Source organism: Canis lupus, chromosome 11, assembly GCF_003254725.2.
Source record: "Canis lupus dingo isolate Sandy chromosome 11, ASM325472v2, whole genome shotgun sequence".
In the NCBI taxonomy this organism is placed as follows: domain Eukaryota; kingdom Metazoa; phylum Chordata; class Mammalia; order Carnivora; family Canidae; genus Canis; species Canis lupus.
Window position 1 is genome coordinate 45,423,649 of NC_064253.1, and position 19,939 is coordinate 45,443,587.

The 19,939-nt window shown below is 37.2% G+C and overlaps 1 protein-coding gene across 11 annotated transcripts in view; it reads right to left on the reverse strand.

The window, feature by feature from the left end:
- Positions 1-4,027: 4,027 nt before the first annotated feature.
- Positions 4,028-19,939, reverse strand: part of LINGO2 (leucine rich repeat and Ig domain containing 2) — a 1,134,307-nt gene continuing 1,118,395 nt past the window's right edge. For all 11 annotated transcript variants that reach the window (XM_049116208.1, XM_035697330.2, XM_025431889.3 and 8 more), the window contains one exon: positions 4,028-17,285. In XM_049116208.1, the coding sequence (XP_048972165.1) occupies positions 15,430-17,250 (1,821 nt within the window). In that variant the 5' untranslated portion in view covers positions 17,251-17,285 and the 3' untranslated portion in view covers positions 4,028-15,429. The remainder of the gene's footprint in view (positions 17,286-19,939) is intronic.

The window sequence follows — 19,939 nt, forward strand, 5'->3', positions numbered from 1 at the left end:
ATGAGGAGGCACACAAATAGTCCACATTGCATTGTAAAGATTGCAAAAGCACACACACACACAATGGCCCTTGTCCCTGGTTAACATGCAGGCATTTAATTGGAAACCTAAGTAATATATTAAGGATTCTGTGTTGGAATCACTCTGTGTCATTCTGCTTATCTGTCCCTGAATGAGATGAATTTCCAGCGGCATGCTTAGATTGCATTTATTCAGCACTGGCAGGCAACCACTGTTAATGATCTTTCCTGGTAGTTGGAAGATGGTTTTCAGATGCGGGTGGTGGTTGTGATGTTTGGGTCAGAGTTGCCGCCATGTTCATCTGCATCATTAACCTCTCTCTCTCCTTCCCCAATTAGCAGGAATTTCCAGCCTTACACAACACTCAGTGTTCCCAAATTAGGCAAGCATGCTTCAGTGTTTCATGATTTATCTTCCTTCCATTAAAAAATTGAAGTTCTGTGGAATAGACCAAGATGATTTCCTTTAAAAAGCAGATGAGGTGTTCTCTACCTGTGAGTGGCACAAACTACTTTTATTTCTCTTCTCTCTTCTCTTCTCCTCTCTTCTTTCCTCTTTTCTCTTCTTTTCTTTTTGTTACATAACCAATTTTCTAAACTAATAAAAAGCTAATAAAAAGAGGTTTTATTAACATGAGGGCAGACGATGTTGGAAGGTGAGGAGCAACAATATTTTTCCCTGTGGTGACTGTGAGCACTAACATGGGGAGGCACTTCAGAGGAACAAAAATGCTCCTTTGCCCATTAAGACAGTCAAGATTTTATAAGCAGGCAGCAAAGAGTATGCTGTACTATCATTTCAGGTAATTCCAAATTACAATAGCATTTTCAGGGCATTTCTCATTAGATCCACATTAGTAGTAAGAGAGTTCACCTGGGTGAGTATTATTGCCAAGAACATCAGGAGAATGAAAAAGGGATCCAATCCAGGGTGGCTGGAGGTTGGTGGAGAGCACAGCACCAAAAAGAAATAAATCTCATCTAAAAGCAAAGGGAGCTTGGAAACCTGAATGTTGTGTGTATGGCAATGACAATCAGATAGTTGTGTGTACGGCAATGTGAAATGACTAAGGTTTTGTTCTACTTAGGAGAGTTTCAGAGTTAGGGGCAGCATGGCAGAGTGGAAAGAAAATGGATTTTGGAATCAGCATCAGGTGAAAATCCTATAAAACAAGAAAGATAGCACCCACCTCTAGGACTTCCGGGAAGATTAATGTGCTTATTTTTTGTTAAGTTCCAGGTACCCATTATTGCCTCTAGTTTTTGGCTCTGCAGATTTCTCAGAGAACCATATCAACTGGCCCAGGAGTAACTTTCTTTATGAAAATGAACTTTTAAAGATTCAGCTCCCATCATGATTACTACAGAGGGTTTTCTCAGAACCCTTTCCTGAGGTCCTAACTGGGAGAGTAGGTAGGTTATTTCTGCTTTGGGAGCTATTTTGTTGGCAGGTCACAAGAGGCCCTGAAATACATAATGGAGGGAAGGAGCAAGAAGAAGAGAAGGAAAGAGGTGGAGGAGCAGAAGGGAATTATGGTGGTAGCAGTGAAACATTTTAAACTGCTATTTTATGAACCTAGCTTATTACGTTGGAAATACCAAAAGGAATTCCCCAATTAGCAGGAATTTCCATTATCATTTTCTATGATAATAGCTGTGCTTTTGAAAGATGGAAATATAAGACTTTTTCTCCAACCTCTTTGTTTTCCACACTATTCTGCAGTGAGTAAGTACCTACTACTTTTATAATTAGGAAAAACCAAATGACCCCTTGTGAATTACTTCACTGTCCTATATATCTTTCTGGACCTTTGAAAGAATAATGTTTGAAGAGCTTCAATAACCAACAGTCAGATGAACACAATAGAATGGAAGGGGCTAAGAAACCACTGTGGCCTTGATCCCTTTAGTGCTCATAAGATGCAAAGGACACCATGTTTCCTTTGAGGGTATCTAGTTTAGTAAACACAAATCTGATCTTTGAGAAAGTAAAGTGGTTTCACAAGAAGATTTTGTTTTTCTCCTCTAATGTCTTCTCGATTTCTGGAGCTCTTTTATTCCAGTATGGGACAGAATCCTTGCAACACAGCCTCTGGCATAGCATTTTGGTTCACTAGGAGCACCAGTGAGCATAAGTATATTGGACAAACGTTGGCTTATCACCTTGAGCCTGGCATTCGGGTTCTATAATGTCTGCAAATCCAGCAGGAACAGCCATAGGGGAACAGGTGGGCATCTGAGCAGCTTTTAGTTTAGGGAGTTCACTTCTTCAAATACATAGTTTGTGTTTCTACATTTTATTCATCAGGACTCTTCAGGTCAAGCAAATGGTCATAGCAAATGCTGTTGTGCTTGTTTAAACAGAGCATTTTGATTACCTTTTCCACACTAAAATAACTATTGAGAACAAGCAAATAGGCCATCGCTTGGCTCCCATGTGTGAACCAATATTATCTTGAAAATGGTACAGGTGACCTGGAGTATGAGTAAATTTTGGATCATGAAAATAATATTGTCATATCTTTTTCCTTGAAATAGACTCTGTATAAGGCTTTTTTGAGTGGATGGAGAGGGAGGTCACAGTCAAAATAGAGGAGCATCAGACAAGGGATAGGTATTCCAGAAACAAGTTAACTAATGGTATCATAGAAGAAAGAAATTTAAGAGATTAAGATTTTTGACAAATGGTAATAGAACCCTGAGGGTATTGTGAGAAATCAGAAGACACAGAAGTCTTGAAAAAGTTTGGTGCTATAGAATGAGCAGTCATATGTGATTGCAGAAAATAACAACTAGACCAGAGTCTTGAAGAGTCAAGGAGTAGTAATGTTAAGTAAAACAAGGAAAGGAATCTTTGCTAGTAGTTGAAATCCTTTTTCAATGCATCTTGACTTGTTTATGTCAACTTTCCTAACTTGCCTTCCTAATATTATATACCATCTCTCATGCTCATGATCAAGAAGGGTGATGTAGCACTTTGATTAATGTGCAGAAAGCAACTGCTGTGGACTGAATTGTGTCCCTGCTCTCCCCTCCCAAATGCATATGCTGAAGCCCTAACCCCCAGTATGTTGTATTTGGAGATAGGAGGAATTTAATTTTAATTTAATTTTTTGAATTTTATTTTATTTTAAAATTTAATTTAATTTAAATTTAAATTTAATTTAATTTAATTTTTCCTCTAGGAGGAAATTAAGATTAAATGAGGTCACAAGGGTAGGGTCCTAATCTGAGAGAATTGATAGGCCTTATAAAAAAAGAGAAGAAGGTATCTTCCTCTCTTCCAGTGCATGCAACACGGAAAGGCAGGGTACCTGAGGACACAGTGAGAAAGTAGCTATCTGTGACCCAAGGGGAGAGCTCTCACCACACTGGCCCTTCCAACACCTTTATCTTGGACTTCCCAGCTTCCAGAACTGTGAGAAATAAATTTCTGTCGTTTAAACCACCCAATCTATGATACTTTGTTGTGACAGCCCAAGCTCAATTTTCAATGTGGTTTTGGGAGAGGTATTACTCTAAATTATTATGGCAGAATTACTCTAAATTATTATGGCAGAATCTTGGCCCAGAGATTTTTTTTTTTAAATCAAGCTCAGTTATTTTCATATAATTTTCAAGAGTTTCCTGAGTGATAAAAATAATATTTCCTGGTTATTTTCTATTACTTGAAGTAACATTTTCCACTGGCGGGGAAAAAAATAGGTCATGTTATCATACAGCTTAGAAGGCCTTTCTTCAAACCTGTTTGTCTTGGGTAATTCCATGGTCGGCCTTGAGTAGCAGATCCCTGAGAATGGGCTCTTCTTGATTTCTTTCAGTTCTAAATCTTGAACAATTTTATTTTATTCTTTCCCAACTACATATAAAAAAAGAATTGAGAGATACCACTGAAAACAGGAGAAGGCTAAGCTTCATTATAATACGATGAATAATGAAACACTATTAATGAAACATTAAAAGAAGAATAAATGCTACTTTAGAACATTCAAGAACAAAATACAATCTTTTTAGGAAATTATTTTATTTTTGTGTCTCAACAGATGAAATTCATAACCTTGTTTTCTGATAAGACAATTCAAACATACAAATCAATTACAACAATGTGCTTATCAGCTCCCCCCTCCCACCCCTGTGTTTTAAAGCAACTGACAGTTAGGAAGGACACCAGGACAATAGGGCTTAGCTAATAAACAATACGGCAATTAAAAATGGCCCTCTAAGAAAATAATTACAATAGTTTTTGAAAAGAATTTGTCCTTTGAGCAAAACAGACTTCATTAAAAGAATCATCACAAAACGAGGAGGATTATAGCTTCCCTTCCACTGAAAGGGAAAAGGGGATGTATGTTAAGACAATGGTCCAGAAAGCTGGGGAGTCAAACTAAAAATAACAGTAAGCCCTAGGCAATACATTTCTCCAATAAAATGCATCCCCTGGAAGTTATCCATTCAAACTTTTGTATCATATTGAAATAAATAACTGTTCCCCCACCCCCAGCACCTGGAAGTGAATCATTTTATTCTCCTTTGTTAAAATTAGTTTAATCATTTTCCCAAGCCAGTGTCTCTCAAAGAGAGTGGGGTTTGCGATAAATCTTGTAGAGCTTGTATTAAAGATAAATAAAGCCAATTGATGGTCCATGCCATTTTAGAATCTAGTGTAAAAGGAGTTGACATAACCTGGCAGATCTGGGGACTCCCAGGGGTAGAGGGGTTCATACTCAAAAACTATCCAACCAACTCTAAATCCTGTAGCACCTTTGTAATATGTCTCCAGTTCTACGTACCACTTCCTCATGCTTTCATGGTAATCCTCACAGCACCCTTGTGAGGTAGGTAGGGTTATGGTCATGTTGAGAGATGGGGATGCAGAGATGTTAAGTAGCTTGCTCATAAAAAAAAAACAAAAAACAAAAAACATGAATCCGGTGACAGAGCCCTGGGGACTCTTACCCCCAGATCCTTGTTTTTTTAGTACTTAACTATTCTGACTCCCTGAGAGTGGATCATTAAAGCAGGTAGGTCCCTAAAGCCAGATTAGTACCTGGCCAGTTGGACACTATGGCCCATCTCTAAACCACATGATTTGGATGATAGAATGAGAAATAGGTTGTGATCACATTGGAAGTCAAGAAGTTAAAGTGGAGAAATGCAGGAATAAAGTTTGGACCACAGTTTGATAATGACTTTATTCATTGATGTGCTGTTAAGTTACTATGATAATGCATACTCAGTAGCTGTTGCATGATTAGATGGATGGATGGATGGACAGATGGATGCATAGATGGACAGATGGATGGATAAACAAATGAAAGGAGATTGTGCTTGGATAAATGGAAAATTAAAATTCCTAAATATTTTAAAACAAAAGCTGGAGAAATCTGATTTGCAATTTCTAATCAAGGATAAAAAGGAAAGAGTTAAGTAGATTCCTGAATTTCCTGTGGGCATGTATTTGAGTTGATACTGGCAGCATTTAAAAGGATATAAACATACATTTAAAATAATTTTTAATAAAGAATTTGTGTACTTATTAGTTTGGAACCTGAATTACGAAGACGAGTATTAGAGGCAGTGATACATAAATATGATCCATTTTCCTTTGAAGTTAAATTATCTTGTATATACCTATTTTCTCATTGCCATTCATTTGAAAAGCGTGTGCTATCCAGATCTTATCAAATGCTGTTCTTAAAATACATTGAACTAAATGAACTAGTCTTCTCTAGACTAACCAGCCAGTAAACACTTTTCAGTTACTTTGTGTCTGTGAACTAATTTATTATTTTTTTTACCCCAGAAGACTCAGGATTGGAAAGAGCTTCCATGAATTGAAGCCAGCCCTGCATTAATACCTTATTAATTTCTTATTCAGTGCCATAGAAGGCTCTTGAGACCTGAAGCAGCAGCAACTGACCCTGCAGGTGTTGCTAAGATAGAAGAGCTTATATAAATCAAGATGGTGGAGCTGACTGGGTAGTCACTTTGCATTACATATTTGTTTTGTGCTCAGTGAATTCATTTCCAAGAGGATGTTTGATATACATTGAGGCATAAGAAATTCTGGATGCCATGGTATGGATCTGTGTGTGTGTTTAAGGATGTGTTTAACTTTCATGAGAGCCCTGAATATACATAGGAATAATAGATGTAATCTATTAGTCTCTTGTACATCCAGCTAATAGCCCAGGGCTAAAGGAATTGGTTAAATGTAGTGAATTGCCTCCGTGCTAGGTGCTAGCATGCTTGAGCTCTTATGCTTAGGAAGAATATGAGCAGTGATGCTGCAGTTAAATAAGGCTCATATCAATGTTACCTCTGCCTCAGAAGTGGGGGAGGGAGGTCTGGTAAACAAATTTATTTCCAAATGTGACAGTGAACAAGATTATTCAATATATTGAATATAGATGTCACTTTTGCAATCACATATAAGATTTGGATCTTCCAAGCAAAGAGGTAATCTATAGAGGAGTATTTTTTTTTTTTTTTTTTATGGAGACTCTGCTTGGATTTTCATCTCTCAGACCCTGACTCCTTAGTGATTGAGTTCTGTTCTTAGTTTTCCTTATTAGAGGCCAAGGAGAATGGTGAGAATCCTCAGATAAGATACATGTTTTCTATCTGCCTTTTATTATTTCTCTTAGTTGTATGTGTGTGTATCTGCTTTGAAATATATGTACTACTTAGATTTATTGACAGGTCCCAACATTCTGACCTACTCAGATCAGAGTATTATGGAATAAAACAATGTCTACATAGTTATACCAACAGGTTTCCTTCTCAGTCCAATTTTTTGATAGAAGGATATACTTTTGCATGTAGTTGTCTAAAAGCACTGATGAAAAGCACCACAGTGACAAGCTCTAGAAACCAGTGTTTTCAGGTTTTCTACCAGTTAGTAGCAGAATTTCTAGGTGAATTTCCTTTTAGAAATTCCACTAAGGTTTCTCAAATCCTCCTTTACTTGGCCTTATGCCACCTAAATCTGCATGTCCTAGGTTTTAGTTCTGACAACAAGGTAATTAAGAATATTGGTTCTATAATAAACTTATCTGCCTTAAAGGGAGTAGGTAGGAATCAAAGTATTTATTTTGACTATATTAAATGACAGAAAAATTAACATCCAGCCAGCTAGAGCAGTATGCTCATAACTGAGGAAAATGGAGAGGGAGGGGCGGGGAAACCTCAGAAAGAAAAAAGCTATGATGGGCTTCCAAATTTACATAGCAGCGCATGGCCAGAGTGTCTTTGTAAGTAGAGCCAGAAGACGGGCTGCGTTAAAAGTACATTCAGTTTTCATTTAAAAATCTGACTTACTGATGTTACCTTCTTCCCACTGTAAAAGAAGTCCCAAAGTACTAAAATCATCTTCTCCCTTATCAGTGTGTTTACTGGCCAACCTAACTTGTGATGTATTCATTGGCAGAAGGGTATGCTCAACACGTTCATGAAATTCTGTTCATGGATAATTTATTTTAGTCACATAGTCACATAGTTTAATAGTGTAAAATGAAAGTCACATTGTCAGGATGGAACTCTTACCCAAGCAGCTTTGGCATGAGTAAAAAATCTTCAGGGAGAAGGAAATCCCTCTCTGGTGGCAAGCTCTTCATTTTTCAATTAAAGAAGCAATTCACCTGCTTCATATATGTGAATCTTGTCCTATATCAAGACTTCCAGGTACTAGTCCTATCAGTTTGGTGCCTCCTCCTCCACTTACTCCTTCCCAGGAAGGTATCTAACAAGCTACAGAGCAAGAAGGTGGTATCATAGGATGATAGCTACCTGAGCACAGCTCCCTGAAGCCCATTCCCTTAAGTACTAAAGGTGAGGAGAAACAGAGAGAGAGAGAACCCCTTTGTGTTCAACAGAAAAAGTGCCCAAGTGCAGTTTCTACATTTTTAATTCTTTCACTCTTTAATGCTAGACAGCCTTCTCTTCCCTTGTTACCAATTTGCCTGAAGACGAGTGATCTTTCTTTGTAAAATTTGTTGTGCCTTCCTATCTTATAGGATAGTGTCTTGAATCACTGATAGTTGGCTGAGTGAAAAGTAACTGAGAAAAACTAAATGTTTTCATGCCTAAAGTCATGCCCATTACTTGCTCATGTAACCAAGTCAAATGAATTTGATAATTTTTCAAGTGATACAGGATTTATCTTCACTAAAATAGATTATTTTTTCTAGTGTGTCAATATTACTTATATTGGGGTATCCAGCAGACCAAACCATGGCCTCTTGGTAATTTTGCATAGGAAGAGCCTAACAGCTTGGTTTCTGATTTTTGCTCTGAGTGGTGTCCACCTACCCTGGCATTAGAATCAGATTCCACTGGATCTGCTTCTTCCTTAACTGAAGATTATTAGATTATTCGATCTAGTAACAGTGCTAAAGATAAGTAAGCAACCTTGTGTTTCTGATAAGGTTTATATAACCTGCCTCTCTCAATAAGGAAATTTTTTTCTGATGTATGATTCCAGTTGCCTTTTACTACATCTGTTAATAATACCCGAATGGATTTAACTGAGATGTCAGATGCTTAAGCCCTTTACATCCATAAAGAAAACATGTTTTCTTAACTTATTTTACGTATTAATAAAATAAGTTAATTTGTTTTACATGTTAAAAAACATGCCCACAACAATAAATCAATAATAGTCAATAAGACACCAACCTAAATTGAGATACTTTTGTCATGAGCACTAAATTTTGAGAATAAAAACTGTCAGGCATTTAAAAACACCAAAAAAGTTTGGTAGGTTATTAGTAGCTTCCAATCATGGGATGTTCCAGAATAAGATTTTGATAAAAAAAAAAAAAAAATCAAAGAAAAGCACAGACACACATTCTGTTTTTTTTCTTTTTCCCTCCTGCTCAAGCATATCAGTTTTTAAAACACTTATATTTTAAACACTTAAATCAAACCACCCTCTCCCACATATTTATATATGTATATATAAACAAAAGCTTTTAAATTTTGATTTTGGGCATTCCAAACAGGGAAAAAAACAAGACAATTGACTTGCATATCAAGCAACCCATGTGTTTAACACGCCTAATTTTATAACTACGGAGGAAAAGAATATGTTTTCTTCCAAGTAGCCTCTAAACAAAGTTTGTGACTCAGTTCCCATCTCTTACTATCACATAAATTTGTATATGAATCAGTGCCTTGCTAAACACATATTGTTACAAATAATATGAGAGGTTTTTCTTCATCTTTGCAAGTTAATCTCCTGCTTAGTCCTTATTGTTGATTATGTGATATTATGGATTGTACTGATTATATTGTAGTGGAGATTAAAGAATTAAAGCAGATTAGAATAGGAGGTGTGCACCCAATGAAGAAAGTTAAAATGGCAACAAATTTCTGGATTTTGTTGTTGTTGTTCCTATAGAGTAGACATAAAATCTTTGACCCATTTTCAGTATAGAAAGTTATCTTTTGAACTTTACTAGAATTAATACAGCTAGCCAATTTTAATAGAATGTAAATTTGCATTTCTGTTGTCTTCTAATGGCTACTTTGCATATTAAAGGTAAAGCCTTCCTTAAAATATGCAATACACTCTTGATTATGCCAGCTCTTTTCTCATTCTGCTAAGACTATAAATAAAGCTTCTATTTAGGGCTGGCATTATATCAACCCACCTGCTTCTAGAAGAGAAAAAAAAAAATAGAATCACTCAACCTGCAGAGTGCTGTCAGCTTGTGATTATGTGAATGGTAAGGTTTAACTATAAAGTGTTATGTGAGATAGGCTGGAGCTTTTTTATTTATTTTTTATTTTTTTAAAGCAATTTCCACTTTAACAATTACCCTAAAATTTCTGAGTACCAATGAAGGAAGACATCCCTGGAGAGAGAGCATTCATTGATGAGGTGTGACAGCCGCAGGGAGATGACACTGCAGAGGAGGGCAGAGCTGGAGAATGAGGGATTATTTCAATTGTGGTCTCAGGAAAGGAGGCAGGAATGGGGGATACCAAAGCTTTCCTCTTTGTGGGCTGTCTCAGGGGACTGTGTAGTCCCTGCTCTCTTCCTCCTTCCCATTCGGGATCTTCTCCAGGGAGATGGGGGCAGAGGAGGGAAAGGTGGTGTTAAAGATCTTGGCAAACCGAGAAGGGCAGTCCGCAGCACATGCATGTGTGTCCTGATCAGATTCCCGTATTTTGAAAGAGGAACATCAGCTCCAGGTCTGTTTTAGGAAAATAAATCTCTTACAAACCTCTTCATCTTATATATATATAATATATACTTATATATCTATTTGCTGCAAACATTTTATCATAGGCAAAACTAACACATGATGAACGGTTTTCATTCTCTATCATTTGTTTGAGAAGTAGAGCCACATTGCTCCCAAAACAGACCAACCAATTTCAGATTTGAAAACCCATCATTGTTGATTTAAAGTGTAGTTTAGTTGGTGAAACCTTGCAAATCTAGACTTTTACAGCCTCTAGACCCAGTTTTGTTACCTTAGCTGAATATCACAGCAAATCAGCTATCATTTTGATCTTATAGACTTAAATTGTGAAGTTGTCCTTTCCCTGTCACCATACTTTCACTGCAGTGAGAATGAGAGTGCTCTCTTGGGAATGGCTTTTGAAGGAGCTAAGGGGACAGTAAAAGATTCATCAGGTGTTTGCCAAAACATCAGGCAGGTGCCTAACCAATGAATGTAATTCTGAGATCAACAAGCCAGATAATACTTCATTCCTCAAGGCTTCCCACACAAAAAGGCAAAGAAACTTTAAAACTCCTCAATCAGAAACTATCAAGGATTTTAGCAAAAAGGACAGAGCTCCCAAAGACAATGGTGGAAAATCCATGGAAATAATCAGGCATATGATATACTAGTCCAATGGGGAATGTTGCTAGAACCTAATCTTAGTAATAAAGAATGATGTATCTTTACCTAAGTACCAAATAGAATGAATTAGTGTATCTTTACCTAAGTACCAAGTAAAATGAATGACTTTGGCCCCAAAGGTCCTGTTACTCGATTCATATGCTACAAAATCCATTTGGAATAGATCGTATGAGCTACATAAAGGTGACCAGTACATAGGAAACAGGGATAAAACAGAACCTAAATTTAAAGATGAACATGATTTAGGGTTCTTTCTCAGAAGATAGTAACTATAAATTTTATCAGTAGAGGATATGGAATTAAAATGGATCCAAGTATCTCCTTCTAACCTTTCTTTAAACCCTCAATAATGTCTTTTTGTCACGTCTTAGTCTTCTATGCTGAAAATGATGTATTTTTTTCCTTCCTAGAAAGCATCATGACATATTACCTGTTGCTGAACAGCTTCTGAGCACAGTCCCTGAAGTTAAATGTTTTGACCCAGAGAGGAAGGGAGAACCTGGAAGGGTAAGTTAATTTACATGAGGCTGTACTCAATTTTTTCTTCTCCAAGATCATATCCTCTCTTTTGTACTTTCTAAAATAGAAATATATTTATTCCTACTTGAGTCATGGAAAGTGACAAAAGTCAGGCTTCAATGCAGGCGAGATTTAAATAATCTTTTTTTTTTTTTTTTTAAAGTCATAGAAGATTATATAACTTCTGGGCTTCTCTGAGAACTGAGGAGAAAAAATCCTTGACAGAACAATGAAAAAAGAATTCATCCTTGACACTGTAGAGCAAATCTGAATGCCTTCATACTACTGGGGAGTTGTTGATGATAATATTTCTGGGAAGCTTGAGCAAAACCAGAAATTTGACAAATGTCCTCAGGAACTAGGATGTGTAAATCTTGGCAATTCTTGGTTTTCATTTTCAGATTTTGAGATTATTTGGAAAGCTCATAGTTATAAATGCAATGAAAATGAGATGAAGTTTTAAAAAGTGAGTACTAGGAGAATTTGGACAAGTAGAAATCCCTTACTGGGGACACTAAACCAGATTGTTAGGTGAATTACCTTACTCTGGTAATAAGCATTTTAGGCATTTGGAGACATGGACCAATTCTCTCAGACTTTTAGAGCTCTAATCAGAGAATTTGTTCTTCTAGAGGTTTAATGCCTAGAGAAAAATAAACATTTATGTAAAATGATTTATTTATATATGTGTATGTATACACACACACACACACACACACACAACATTCAACACACACACAGGAATTGGTCAACACAGAACTAAGTGCTGAGCCAAACAACTGTATTTCTTCTTGGGATACTTTAAGACAAATCTCCTGGAAAGAGGTTGACTCAGAGAGGTCTACCTAGGAGAGAATTTAGCCCATGTTCTCTCTGAGCTGTTATTCTCTACCATGGTCCACTTTTGCCATAACAAAGAGGTAATTTAAAACCATAACGGAACATTCTTTGTGTATAACTACGTACTAACCCCTAGTATTAGATAATGGAACCCATGGTTGAAGCTTTACAGATATACAAAGGAACCCAAGATCTGCACTCCTAGTGAGAATGGAGAAAATTAAGTAACCATTTAATTACTGTAAGTCCATTATTACTGTGATGTTTCTGGCGGAAAGTAGCAGATTCTCCTAGAAATACCTGGCCAATACATTCTTATGATCAGATCACTTGTGCAGCTGATATATTTTTTTGGAATCTATTGGAGCCCGATTCACATTGTAATTTTACTCTTCAGTGGAAACACTAAGTTTAGGAATATTTCAGAAGAGCATTATTTTAGTCCAGTGTTGACCAAACTGGGTTTGACAGAACGCCAGTTTTTTGAGATGTTAACAGTTACATCAGAAAAGGAAGAGCTTTGCACTCAAATAAATTATAGAGAAACCCTAAGGTGAGCAATATTAAACAGAATTATTTTTTACAGGACTTTTTTACAGAGGATTAGGCTCATGTATATTTTGAGTGTCAAGAGGTGGTTAAAGAACACAGTGTTTTCCCAATTTAGTAGTCTGTCCAATCTTTTTTTTGGAGGAGTGCTTATTAATATCTTAAATACCTGTTCCACAGATAAGAGTATGGAAGCCCCTGAAAGAATAGTCTCTCTTCTAACAATGGAATAATCACAAAATCTCTTAACTTAATCTTTTCACGGACAGGTTAACTTTAATTCAATTTCATTTGACTAAAATATTTTTGGTCAACTTTTATTTTAACAGAAAATAGCAGTTATCATCACAAAGCCCTTTTATTAATTGCTTGATGTTTCTCTTATTGTTGGACAATTAGTTGCAAATACAATGTTGCAAAATTAAGATGAAATATTTTCTATTAAGTTCTGGGAGACTAGCTCTCCACTTTCTCTTTTCTGTTTGAAAGACCCCATTCCACCTGCACACAAGAAATAGAAATTGCAGAGAAGTCTTGATTTGTATTATTGGATATGTAATATAAAGTAATTTCCATAAGTGGAAAATGAATTTCTAAAAGATCTATGATAGTCATTAGGAAAGTCAAATGAAAAATGACTTAAACAGGCAATTCTTCAATCTTTCTGTCTCATTTCCACCCTTTATTAAGGGAGAAAGGGGCTTAACTGTGCTACTATCCAATTGGCAAAACAATTTCTGGACCTGTCACTTTTTTATTGGGGTCAATTTAATTTTATCAAAGCTCCTCAAAATTTCAAATGCTTAAAAAAAAAAGCCAGCTTTTTGAAAGTCAAACCCCCAGGCAGATCTGTCAAGAAACAAACCTCAGACACTTTCCATTCACTGTCTAAAAGAGGGCTCCTTTTCAGGTACCTCTCAAAACGTACAAAGTATAGACATTTCCTATCTGTCCTTTGCTGATTAAATAGATCACATTTCTTGAATACATTCTGTATTCAGTGCTTTTTCAGATCATATGAATATATGCCTTGAAAGCTTCACCAAACATTTATCTGAATGGAATTATGTCTTATTTGAACCACGTCACTGGTGGTAGTGGCTGGATGCCATTAACAAAATGAAACAAAACTCTATAATGCTTTAACTTTGAGTAACAATCGTTAATACAAATTGAATTGGACAGATCCTTGGGTCAGAGAGGTAAAAGTATCTGCACAATTTAACCTATTTGTAGGGCTCTTGAAATTAGTTTTTTCCTCTACTGAGTAGAGAAAAAACTTAAGTGCTTTTTAATTCACCTTGTTCTCCTCACCTCTTTAAAAATGAGACAGACTCCTGTGTACACAAGATAATTTTTAAGCTAAAAAGAAGGAAAAAACTCTGAAGTTACCTATTCAAGGTAATACTGTACATACAGTAAATATTTGAATAGAAAACATCAGAGTGGTAGCTGGATATTTCCTTTGGCCATAATCCAGCCTTCAAGCAACTATCATTATAACAGATCCTTGGTTGTGTTAATATCACGTTGTGTCTGTATCACCTTGGTTTGTGTCAGCATCTGAGAAGGACTCCTTTTTATCCACAGGGCTTTTATACATTCCAATTCTTGATCTCCACTACAAGGTAAATATTACCCTATAAGTATGTACAACAACTATGTGCTCTTCCTATTAACCCATTAGTAGCAACTGATGAAAGTAAAACCAAGTTGTGTTTAAATGGACCATCTTCATCATTAACACCTACCTTGCATTTTACAGGTACAACTAGTGGCATATAATCTTCCAGAGAAACCGAGGGCTTTGTTACAGTAAACTGGTCCAGTGTGATATCACAAGTATAAAAAATATTCCATTCTGTATCAAAACTAGGCACATGCCTTTATTTATAGTAACAGAAGTTAACAGAGTTGAGCAGTTTTTCCTTGGGCCCTATTTCTTGGCTTCCTACATCAGACAAATGCATCATTCTGCATATCTCCGCCCATAGCTCCAGGGATCTAGTCTCAGGGTCATCTCTATGTAAAGGAAAGTGAAATCACACTTGGATCTATAATGGTGAGTAACTAAAAGCACAACCTCTCATTCATATTGCTTAAAACATATACAGCATATATGTTTCAAAAAAAGAGTAAAGAATATATTGATTTCTTTGTGGTGCTGAATCAACAATATGGTATGATGCAAGGCTTTAACAAATGAGAATCATAGATACAAATTTTTCTGTAGAGTATGTTTTAGACAAATGCTGTCTTTTAATATGTAAATCCTACATTGTAGGTTGTTCCTTTTTTTTTTTTTTTCTTTTGTTTTTGCAGTGGTAGAAAATGTTGAGTAACTGTCCATGAGCATGAGCCAAAGGTTCAGGTTCATTACTGAGATCCCCAGAATGCCAATATTTGCAATGCAAACAATTAGTATCCCACTGTGAAGGGCTCTGACATATGTCTGCCTGCCTCTAGGTGGAGAGTCTCCATGAGAAGTCCTCCTGCTTCCATGGACCCTGCTTTGACACAGGGTCAGCTGCATGAGGCCACCTTTTACCCTAGTACTTTACTGTGCCAGCTGTCTCACTGGTTACCAACGACGACACAGAAACAAGTGTGTGAGTAGTAGACCCTCAGATCATTTTCATGTTGAACCTCCTGGGTCCAGCCACCTCCCCTTCCACAACAGCACCATTGTTTTTTCGGGGCACGTACTCGAGGTCAATGCTGTTTTTGTGCTTGCCTTTGCCTCGGCTCCACACAAAAAGGAGGAGGAAACAAAATAAAACCACTCCCAGGAATGTGAAACAGCCCATGGCCGTAGACACCAGTATTGTTTTAAGGTCCAGGGAAAAGGTATTGGCATTGGTGCCATTGGACATGGTGTCATTGGAGTCCGTCATGTACATAGGGGTCCTGTTGGCATAAAGGAAGCGGTCTGAGGTGAATCCTTTCACCGTTAGAGAGGCCGTGAAGGTGTCATTCCCTGCAGCATTGCTGGCGATGCAGACATACATCCCGCTGTCTTGATCCTGGGCAAAGCGGATTTCCAAGGTGCCATCGCCCAACACAGTGGCTCTTCCATTGGACTTGGTGGTGATAAAACGCCTCCGAGGTGTCACCCAGGAAATCACAGGCTGAGGGTCTCCATCAGCGCTGCATTCGAGCTGGACCGTCTGCCCTTCATCCACTAGCAGATGCTGCAGCTTCTTGTCACGGATTTTGGGTTTTTTGCAGGTGAAGTAAAAAGAGAGGGCAGTGCTGTGGAAATCCTTGAATGATCTCTCACGGATGGTGTCAGGGCCGGCACACATGGGCTGCTGGCCCCCAAACTGCAGTGTGGGATGCCGCTGCAGGATCCAGAGGAGACGGCAGTCACAGGCCAGTGGGTTGTTATTGATGCTCAGGACCTCCAAAGCCCTAGGGGAGGAGAAGACATTCTCTTCCAAAGTTTCCAGTAGGTTCTGAGACACATTGAGCACACGAAGGAAGCGGAGCCCTTGGAAGGAGTGAGGCTCAATGGTGCGGAGCTGGGCGCCCACTATGTGCAGCTCCTGAAGGCGGATCAGGTCAGAGAACATGCCAGCTTCGATAGTGCTGATGGGGTTGTAGGAGAGGTTAAGGTGGGTCAGATACACCAGATGTTTAAAGGCAAGGAAGGGGACTGTGGACAGGTTGGTATTGGTGATAGAAAGGGATGTGAGGTTGAGACCATAGAGGCTATTGGCAGGCATCATATCCAGTAAAGGCCAATAGTCAATCTCTAGATGTTTCAGGTGGAACAGTCTTTTAAAGGCATACACGGGCATATTGTTGATATTGAGATGCTTCAGATGTAGGCTAATGAGGCTGCGGAGGTGGGAAAGGGCTTCTGTTGGTACTGCTGTTAGGTTGCATTTCTCCAGGGTGAGCTGCTCCAAGCTCAGCAGCCCACTGAAGGCTCTGTGTGATATATAAACCAAATCATTGTCCCCCACCTCTAGAGACTTCAGGTTATGCAGGTCCTGGAACATGTAGTCGAGTAAAATGACAATCTTATTTTCACTAATGTCAAGCTTGGTGAGGTTGGATAGTCCAGTGAATACTCCCAAAGGGACCAGTTTCAGGCGATTGCCTTTCAGGCGGAGAGAACGAAGGTTAAAGAGATTGTTAAAAGCCCCTGGCTCCACATTGGCAATGATGTTGTCACTCAAATCTATCTCCTCCAGCAGAGGATAGGATATGAATTCCTCAGGGTTGACACTTTTCAGCCTGTTCTTGCTGAGGTCCAAGATTTTGGTCTCAATGGGAATGCCCTCTGGGATGGCGATCAGCCGCCTTCTGTGGCAGCTAACAGATTTGTTCTGGGCAGAGCACTCACAACGAGCAGGGCAGCCAATGGTGGATCCCATGAAGATTAACACCACAGCCAGACCCAGGAATGGCTGCCAACATGATATGGCCGTGTGAAGCATGACTCCACCTCTTCGTCTATACCTTGGTCACGGGCCTGCAGGAGAAGGCAGGAAGAGAAGACGGGTGAGGACATGGATAGGTAAATAAACATAATTAAGGAAGCAAGTACAATGGAAAGGACCCTGGACCAAGAATCATGCTGATCTGGGATTAAACCCAAGAGCTGCCCTTCTTAGCAACATGGGGTAAGTGGTTGCGCTTCCTTGTACTTTGGTTTTCTTGGCTGTAAAATGAGGATGACAGTAGTAACAGCATCCTAGAATTATGGCAATGTCAGCATTTAACAATTATAAGGAGATTAATGCAGTGTCTGGCACAGAGTATGAGGCACCGAGCATACATTTTATGAAAGGCTCTATTTTGAACTCAGACTCAAGCAACAGAGGTCAATGGCTAAGAGGAAACCTATTCAGTTTGTATCAGTGTCTGTGTCTCTGATGTTGGGATATCATCCTCTGTTCAGAATGAAGCTAATAGAAGCTTCATTCGCTGTCAGGCTCTTAGGTTCAAAGTACAAACCAAGTTACATTCAATATAAGAGGTTGAGGCTTTATTTCTTTCATATATAAACTTTCTATTAAAAGCTTTCAGTTAGAAGGTATACATCCTTCAGAATTCAGTACATCTTAACTTATGAAGGAATTTTCGTTTTTGAGGTAAGCAAAAAGATCCTTAAAATCTCTTTATATTCATTGTGTTTGTTATAGGAAAGAAACAGAATCAAGGCATCATAGTGGATATAATGACGAAGATGCTGTAAGAATGGGAAGAGTTGTAATTTTAAGGAAAAATGTTTTTAAACAAAAATGAACTATCCTTTCATATTTAAATTCAAACCCAATGAACATGTTCAATTGAACTTAAATAGGTATCAAATGGTATTGGAAAGGAGGATGCTTTAACTGTAGATAATTAAGCAGACACTGAACTTACTGAATTGTTCAACTGAATAGTATGAGGTGTGTTGTTGAGCTTTGCTTCTTGACATGAGATCCTGAGGGGTACAATTCATCCACAAATGTCATATTTTATACAAGTCTCAGTAGTGTAAAACAGTATTTTTAGATAAAAAGGTATTTGGTCAACTTCAGTATTCACTCCTAAAAGAGCATTTGAAAGTGCAATTCTCTATTCAGTGTTTACATATATGTCTATGTCCACATGTAAAGCCATGTCTTCATCTAAATAAATATATCCATTAAAAAACAACAACAACTAGGATTAAACCTAATGGTGAATCACTAGAGAAATGCCCCCAAATGTGTAAGAACAAGGCAAAGATTCAGACAGTGCTAGCAAAATCCATTATACAGGAACATAGGAGTTGGTATTATGGAAAAGATGTGGTAAAACTAGCATTGTTTGTAGATCAAACTAACGTCTAAGGAAATTACCTGAAAAGTTATTAGACTAGAGGAATAATTAACGTGGTACAAAATAAAAACATCTAGAAAATATCATCACAAATGATTAGTCATGGCATTTCTGAAAAAATTAAATTCCTTAGAATAAATTTAATGAGAAATACACAGAATATAGCAAGTACTCAGTCCTAAGAAAACAAAACTTATCAAAAAGAGACCTGTACTATGTATTTTAATAGCTTCGGTATTACTGACATTGTTTTTCAAATTCAAAAATATTATCTCTTTGATCTGTGTATACAGTGAGAAATTCTAAAGTTCATTTGAAAGAAGATAAATACGAGAGTAATCAGAAATATTAAACAATAGTAATGGCAACAGACTTACCCTACAAGATATTTAAACATAAGTTGCAAAATTACATGGTACATGAAAATACAGTCAGTGAAACAGAAAGTAAGGAATTCACATATAAATATATTTGAAAAGTTAGTATAGGTGAAAGGTGGCATTTATTCAGTGAGAAAGATATAAATGATTGGCTAGATATTTAGTGGGAACAGATACACAACTTCACTCAGTCCAAAAAATAAATTCCAGATGAATTAAGAGCTAGAATGCATGAACAAATAATCTATTAGAAGAAAATTCAATAATTTTGTAATAGAGTTGAAAAGCATTTTCTATGAATAAAGCCAGAAACCATGAAAGAAAATGATCTATTGATTATATGCATTTAAAAAATAATAGCATAACAAGCAAATAAACAACATACATATTCAACACCCAAAGACAATTGTCAAATTGGAGAATATATTTTAGACTCATAATAGACAAGGAATTAAAGATGGCACTAAATCAGCAGCTCTTATTAATTAACAAGGAAAAGAAGTAAATGTCAATAGAAAATAGGCAATGAATGTAATAAACACTAAAAACAGTTAATATATGAAAAGATGACCAATCTCACTAGAAAGCAAAGAAATGCAAATTAAACAACAGGAGCATATCATTTTTACCTTCGGGATAAACAAAGTTTAATCCTTATTTTTACCCAGAATTAACAAGAGTAGAAGGAACTGATGGAAGAAATAGAAATTGATACAACCTTCAGGAGGTTCCAGGACAACGTAAGGAGATTACTTGATAAATTAAACTAAATATATCTTAGTTCAACCATGTATGTATCCCTTTGAACCATTTTCCCCCCTAACTTTGAATTTTTAAAAGCTACTTTATTGAGGGATGATTAACATACACAAAACTGTATATATTTAATGTATACAAGTTGATGAGTTAGGAGATAAGTAGACATCTGTAAATC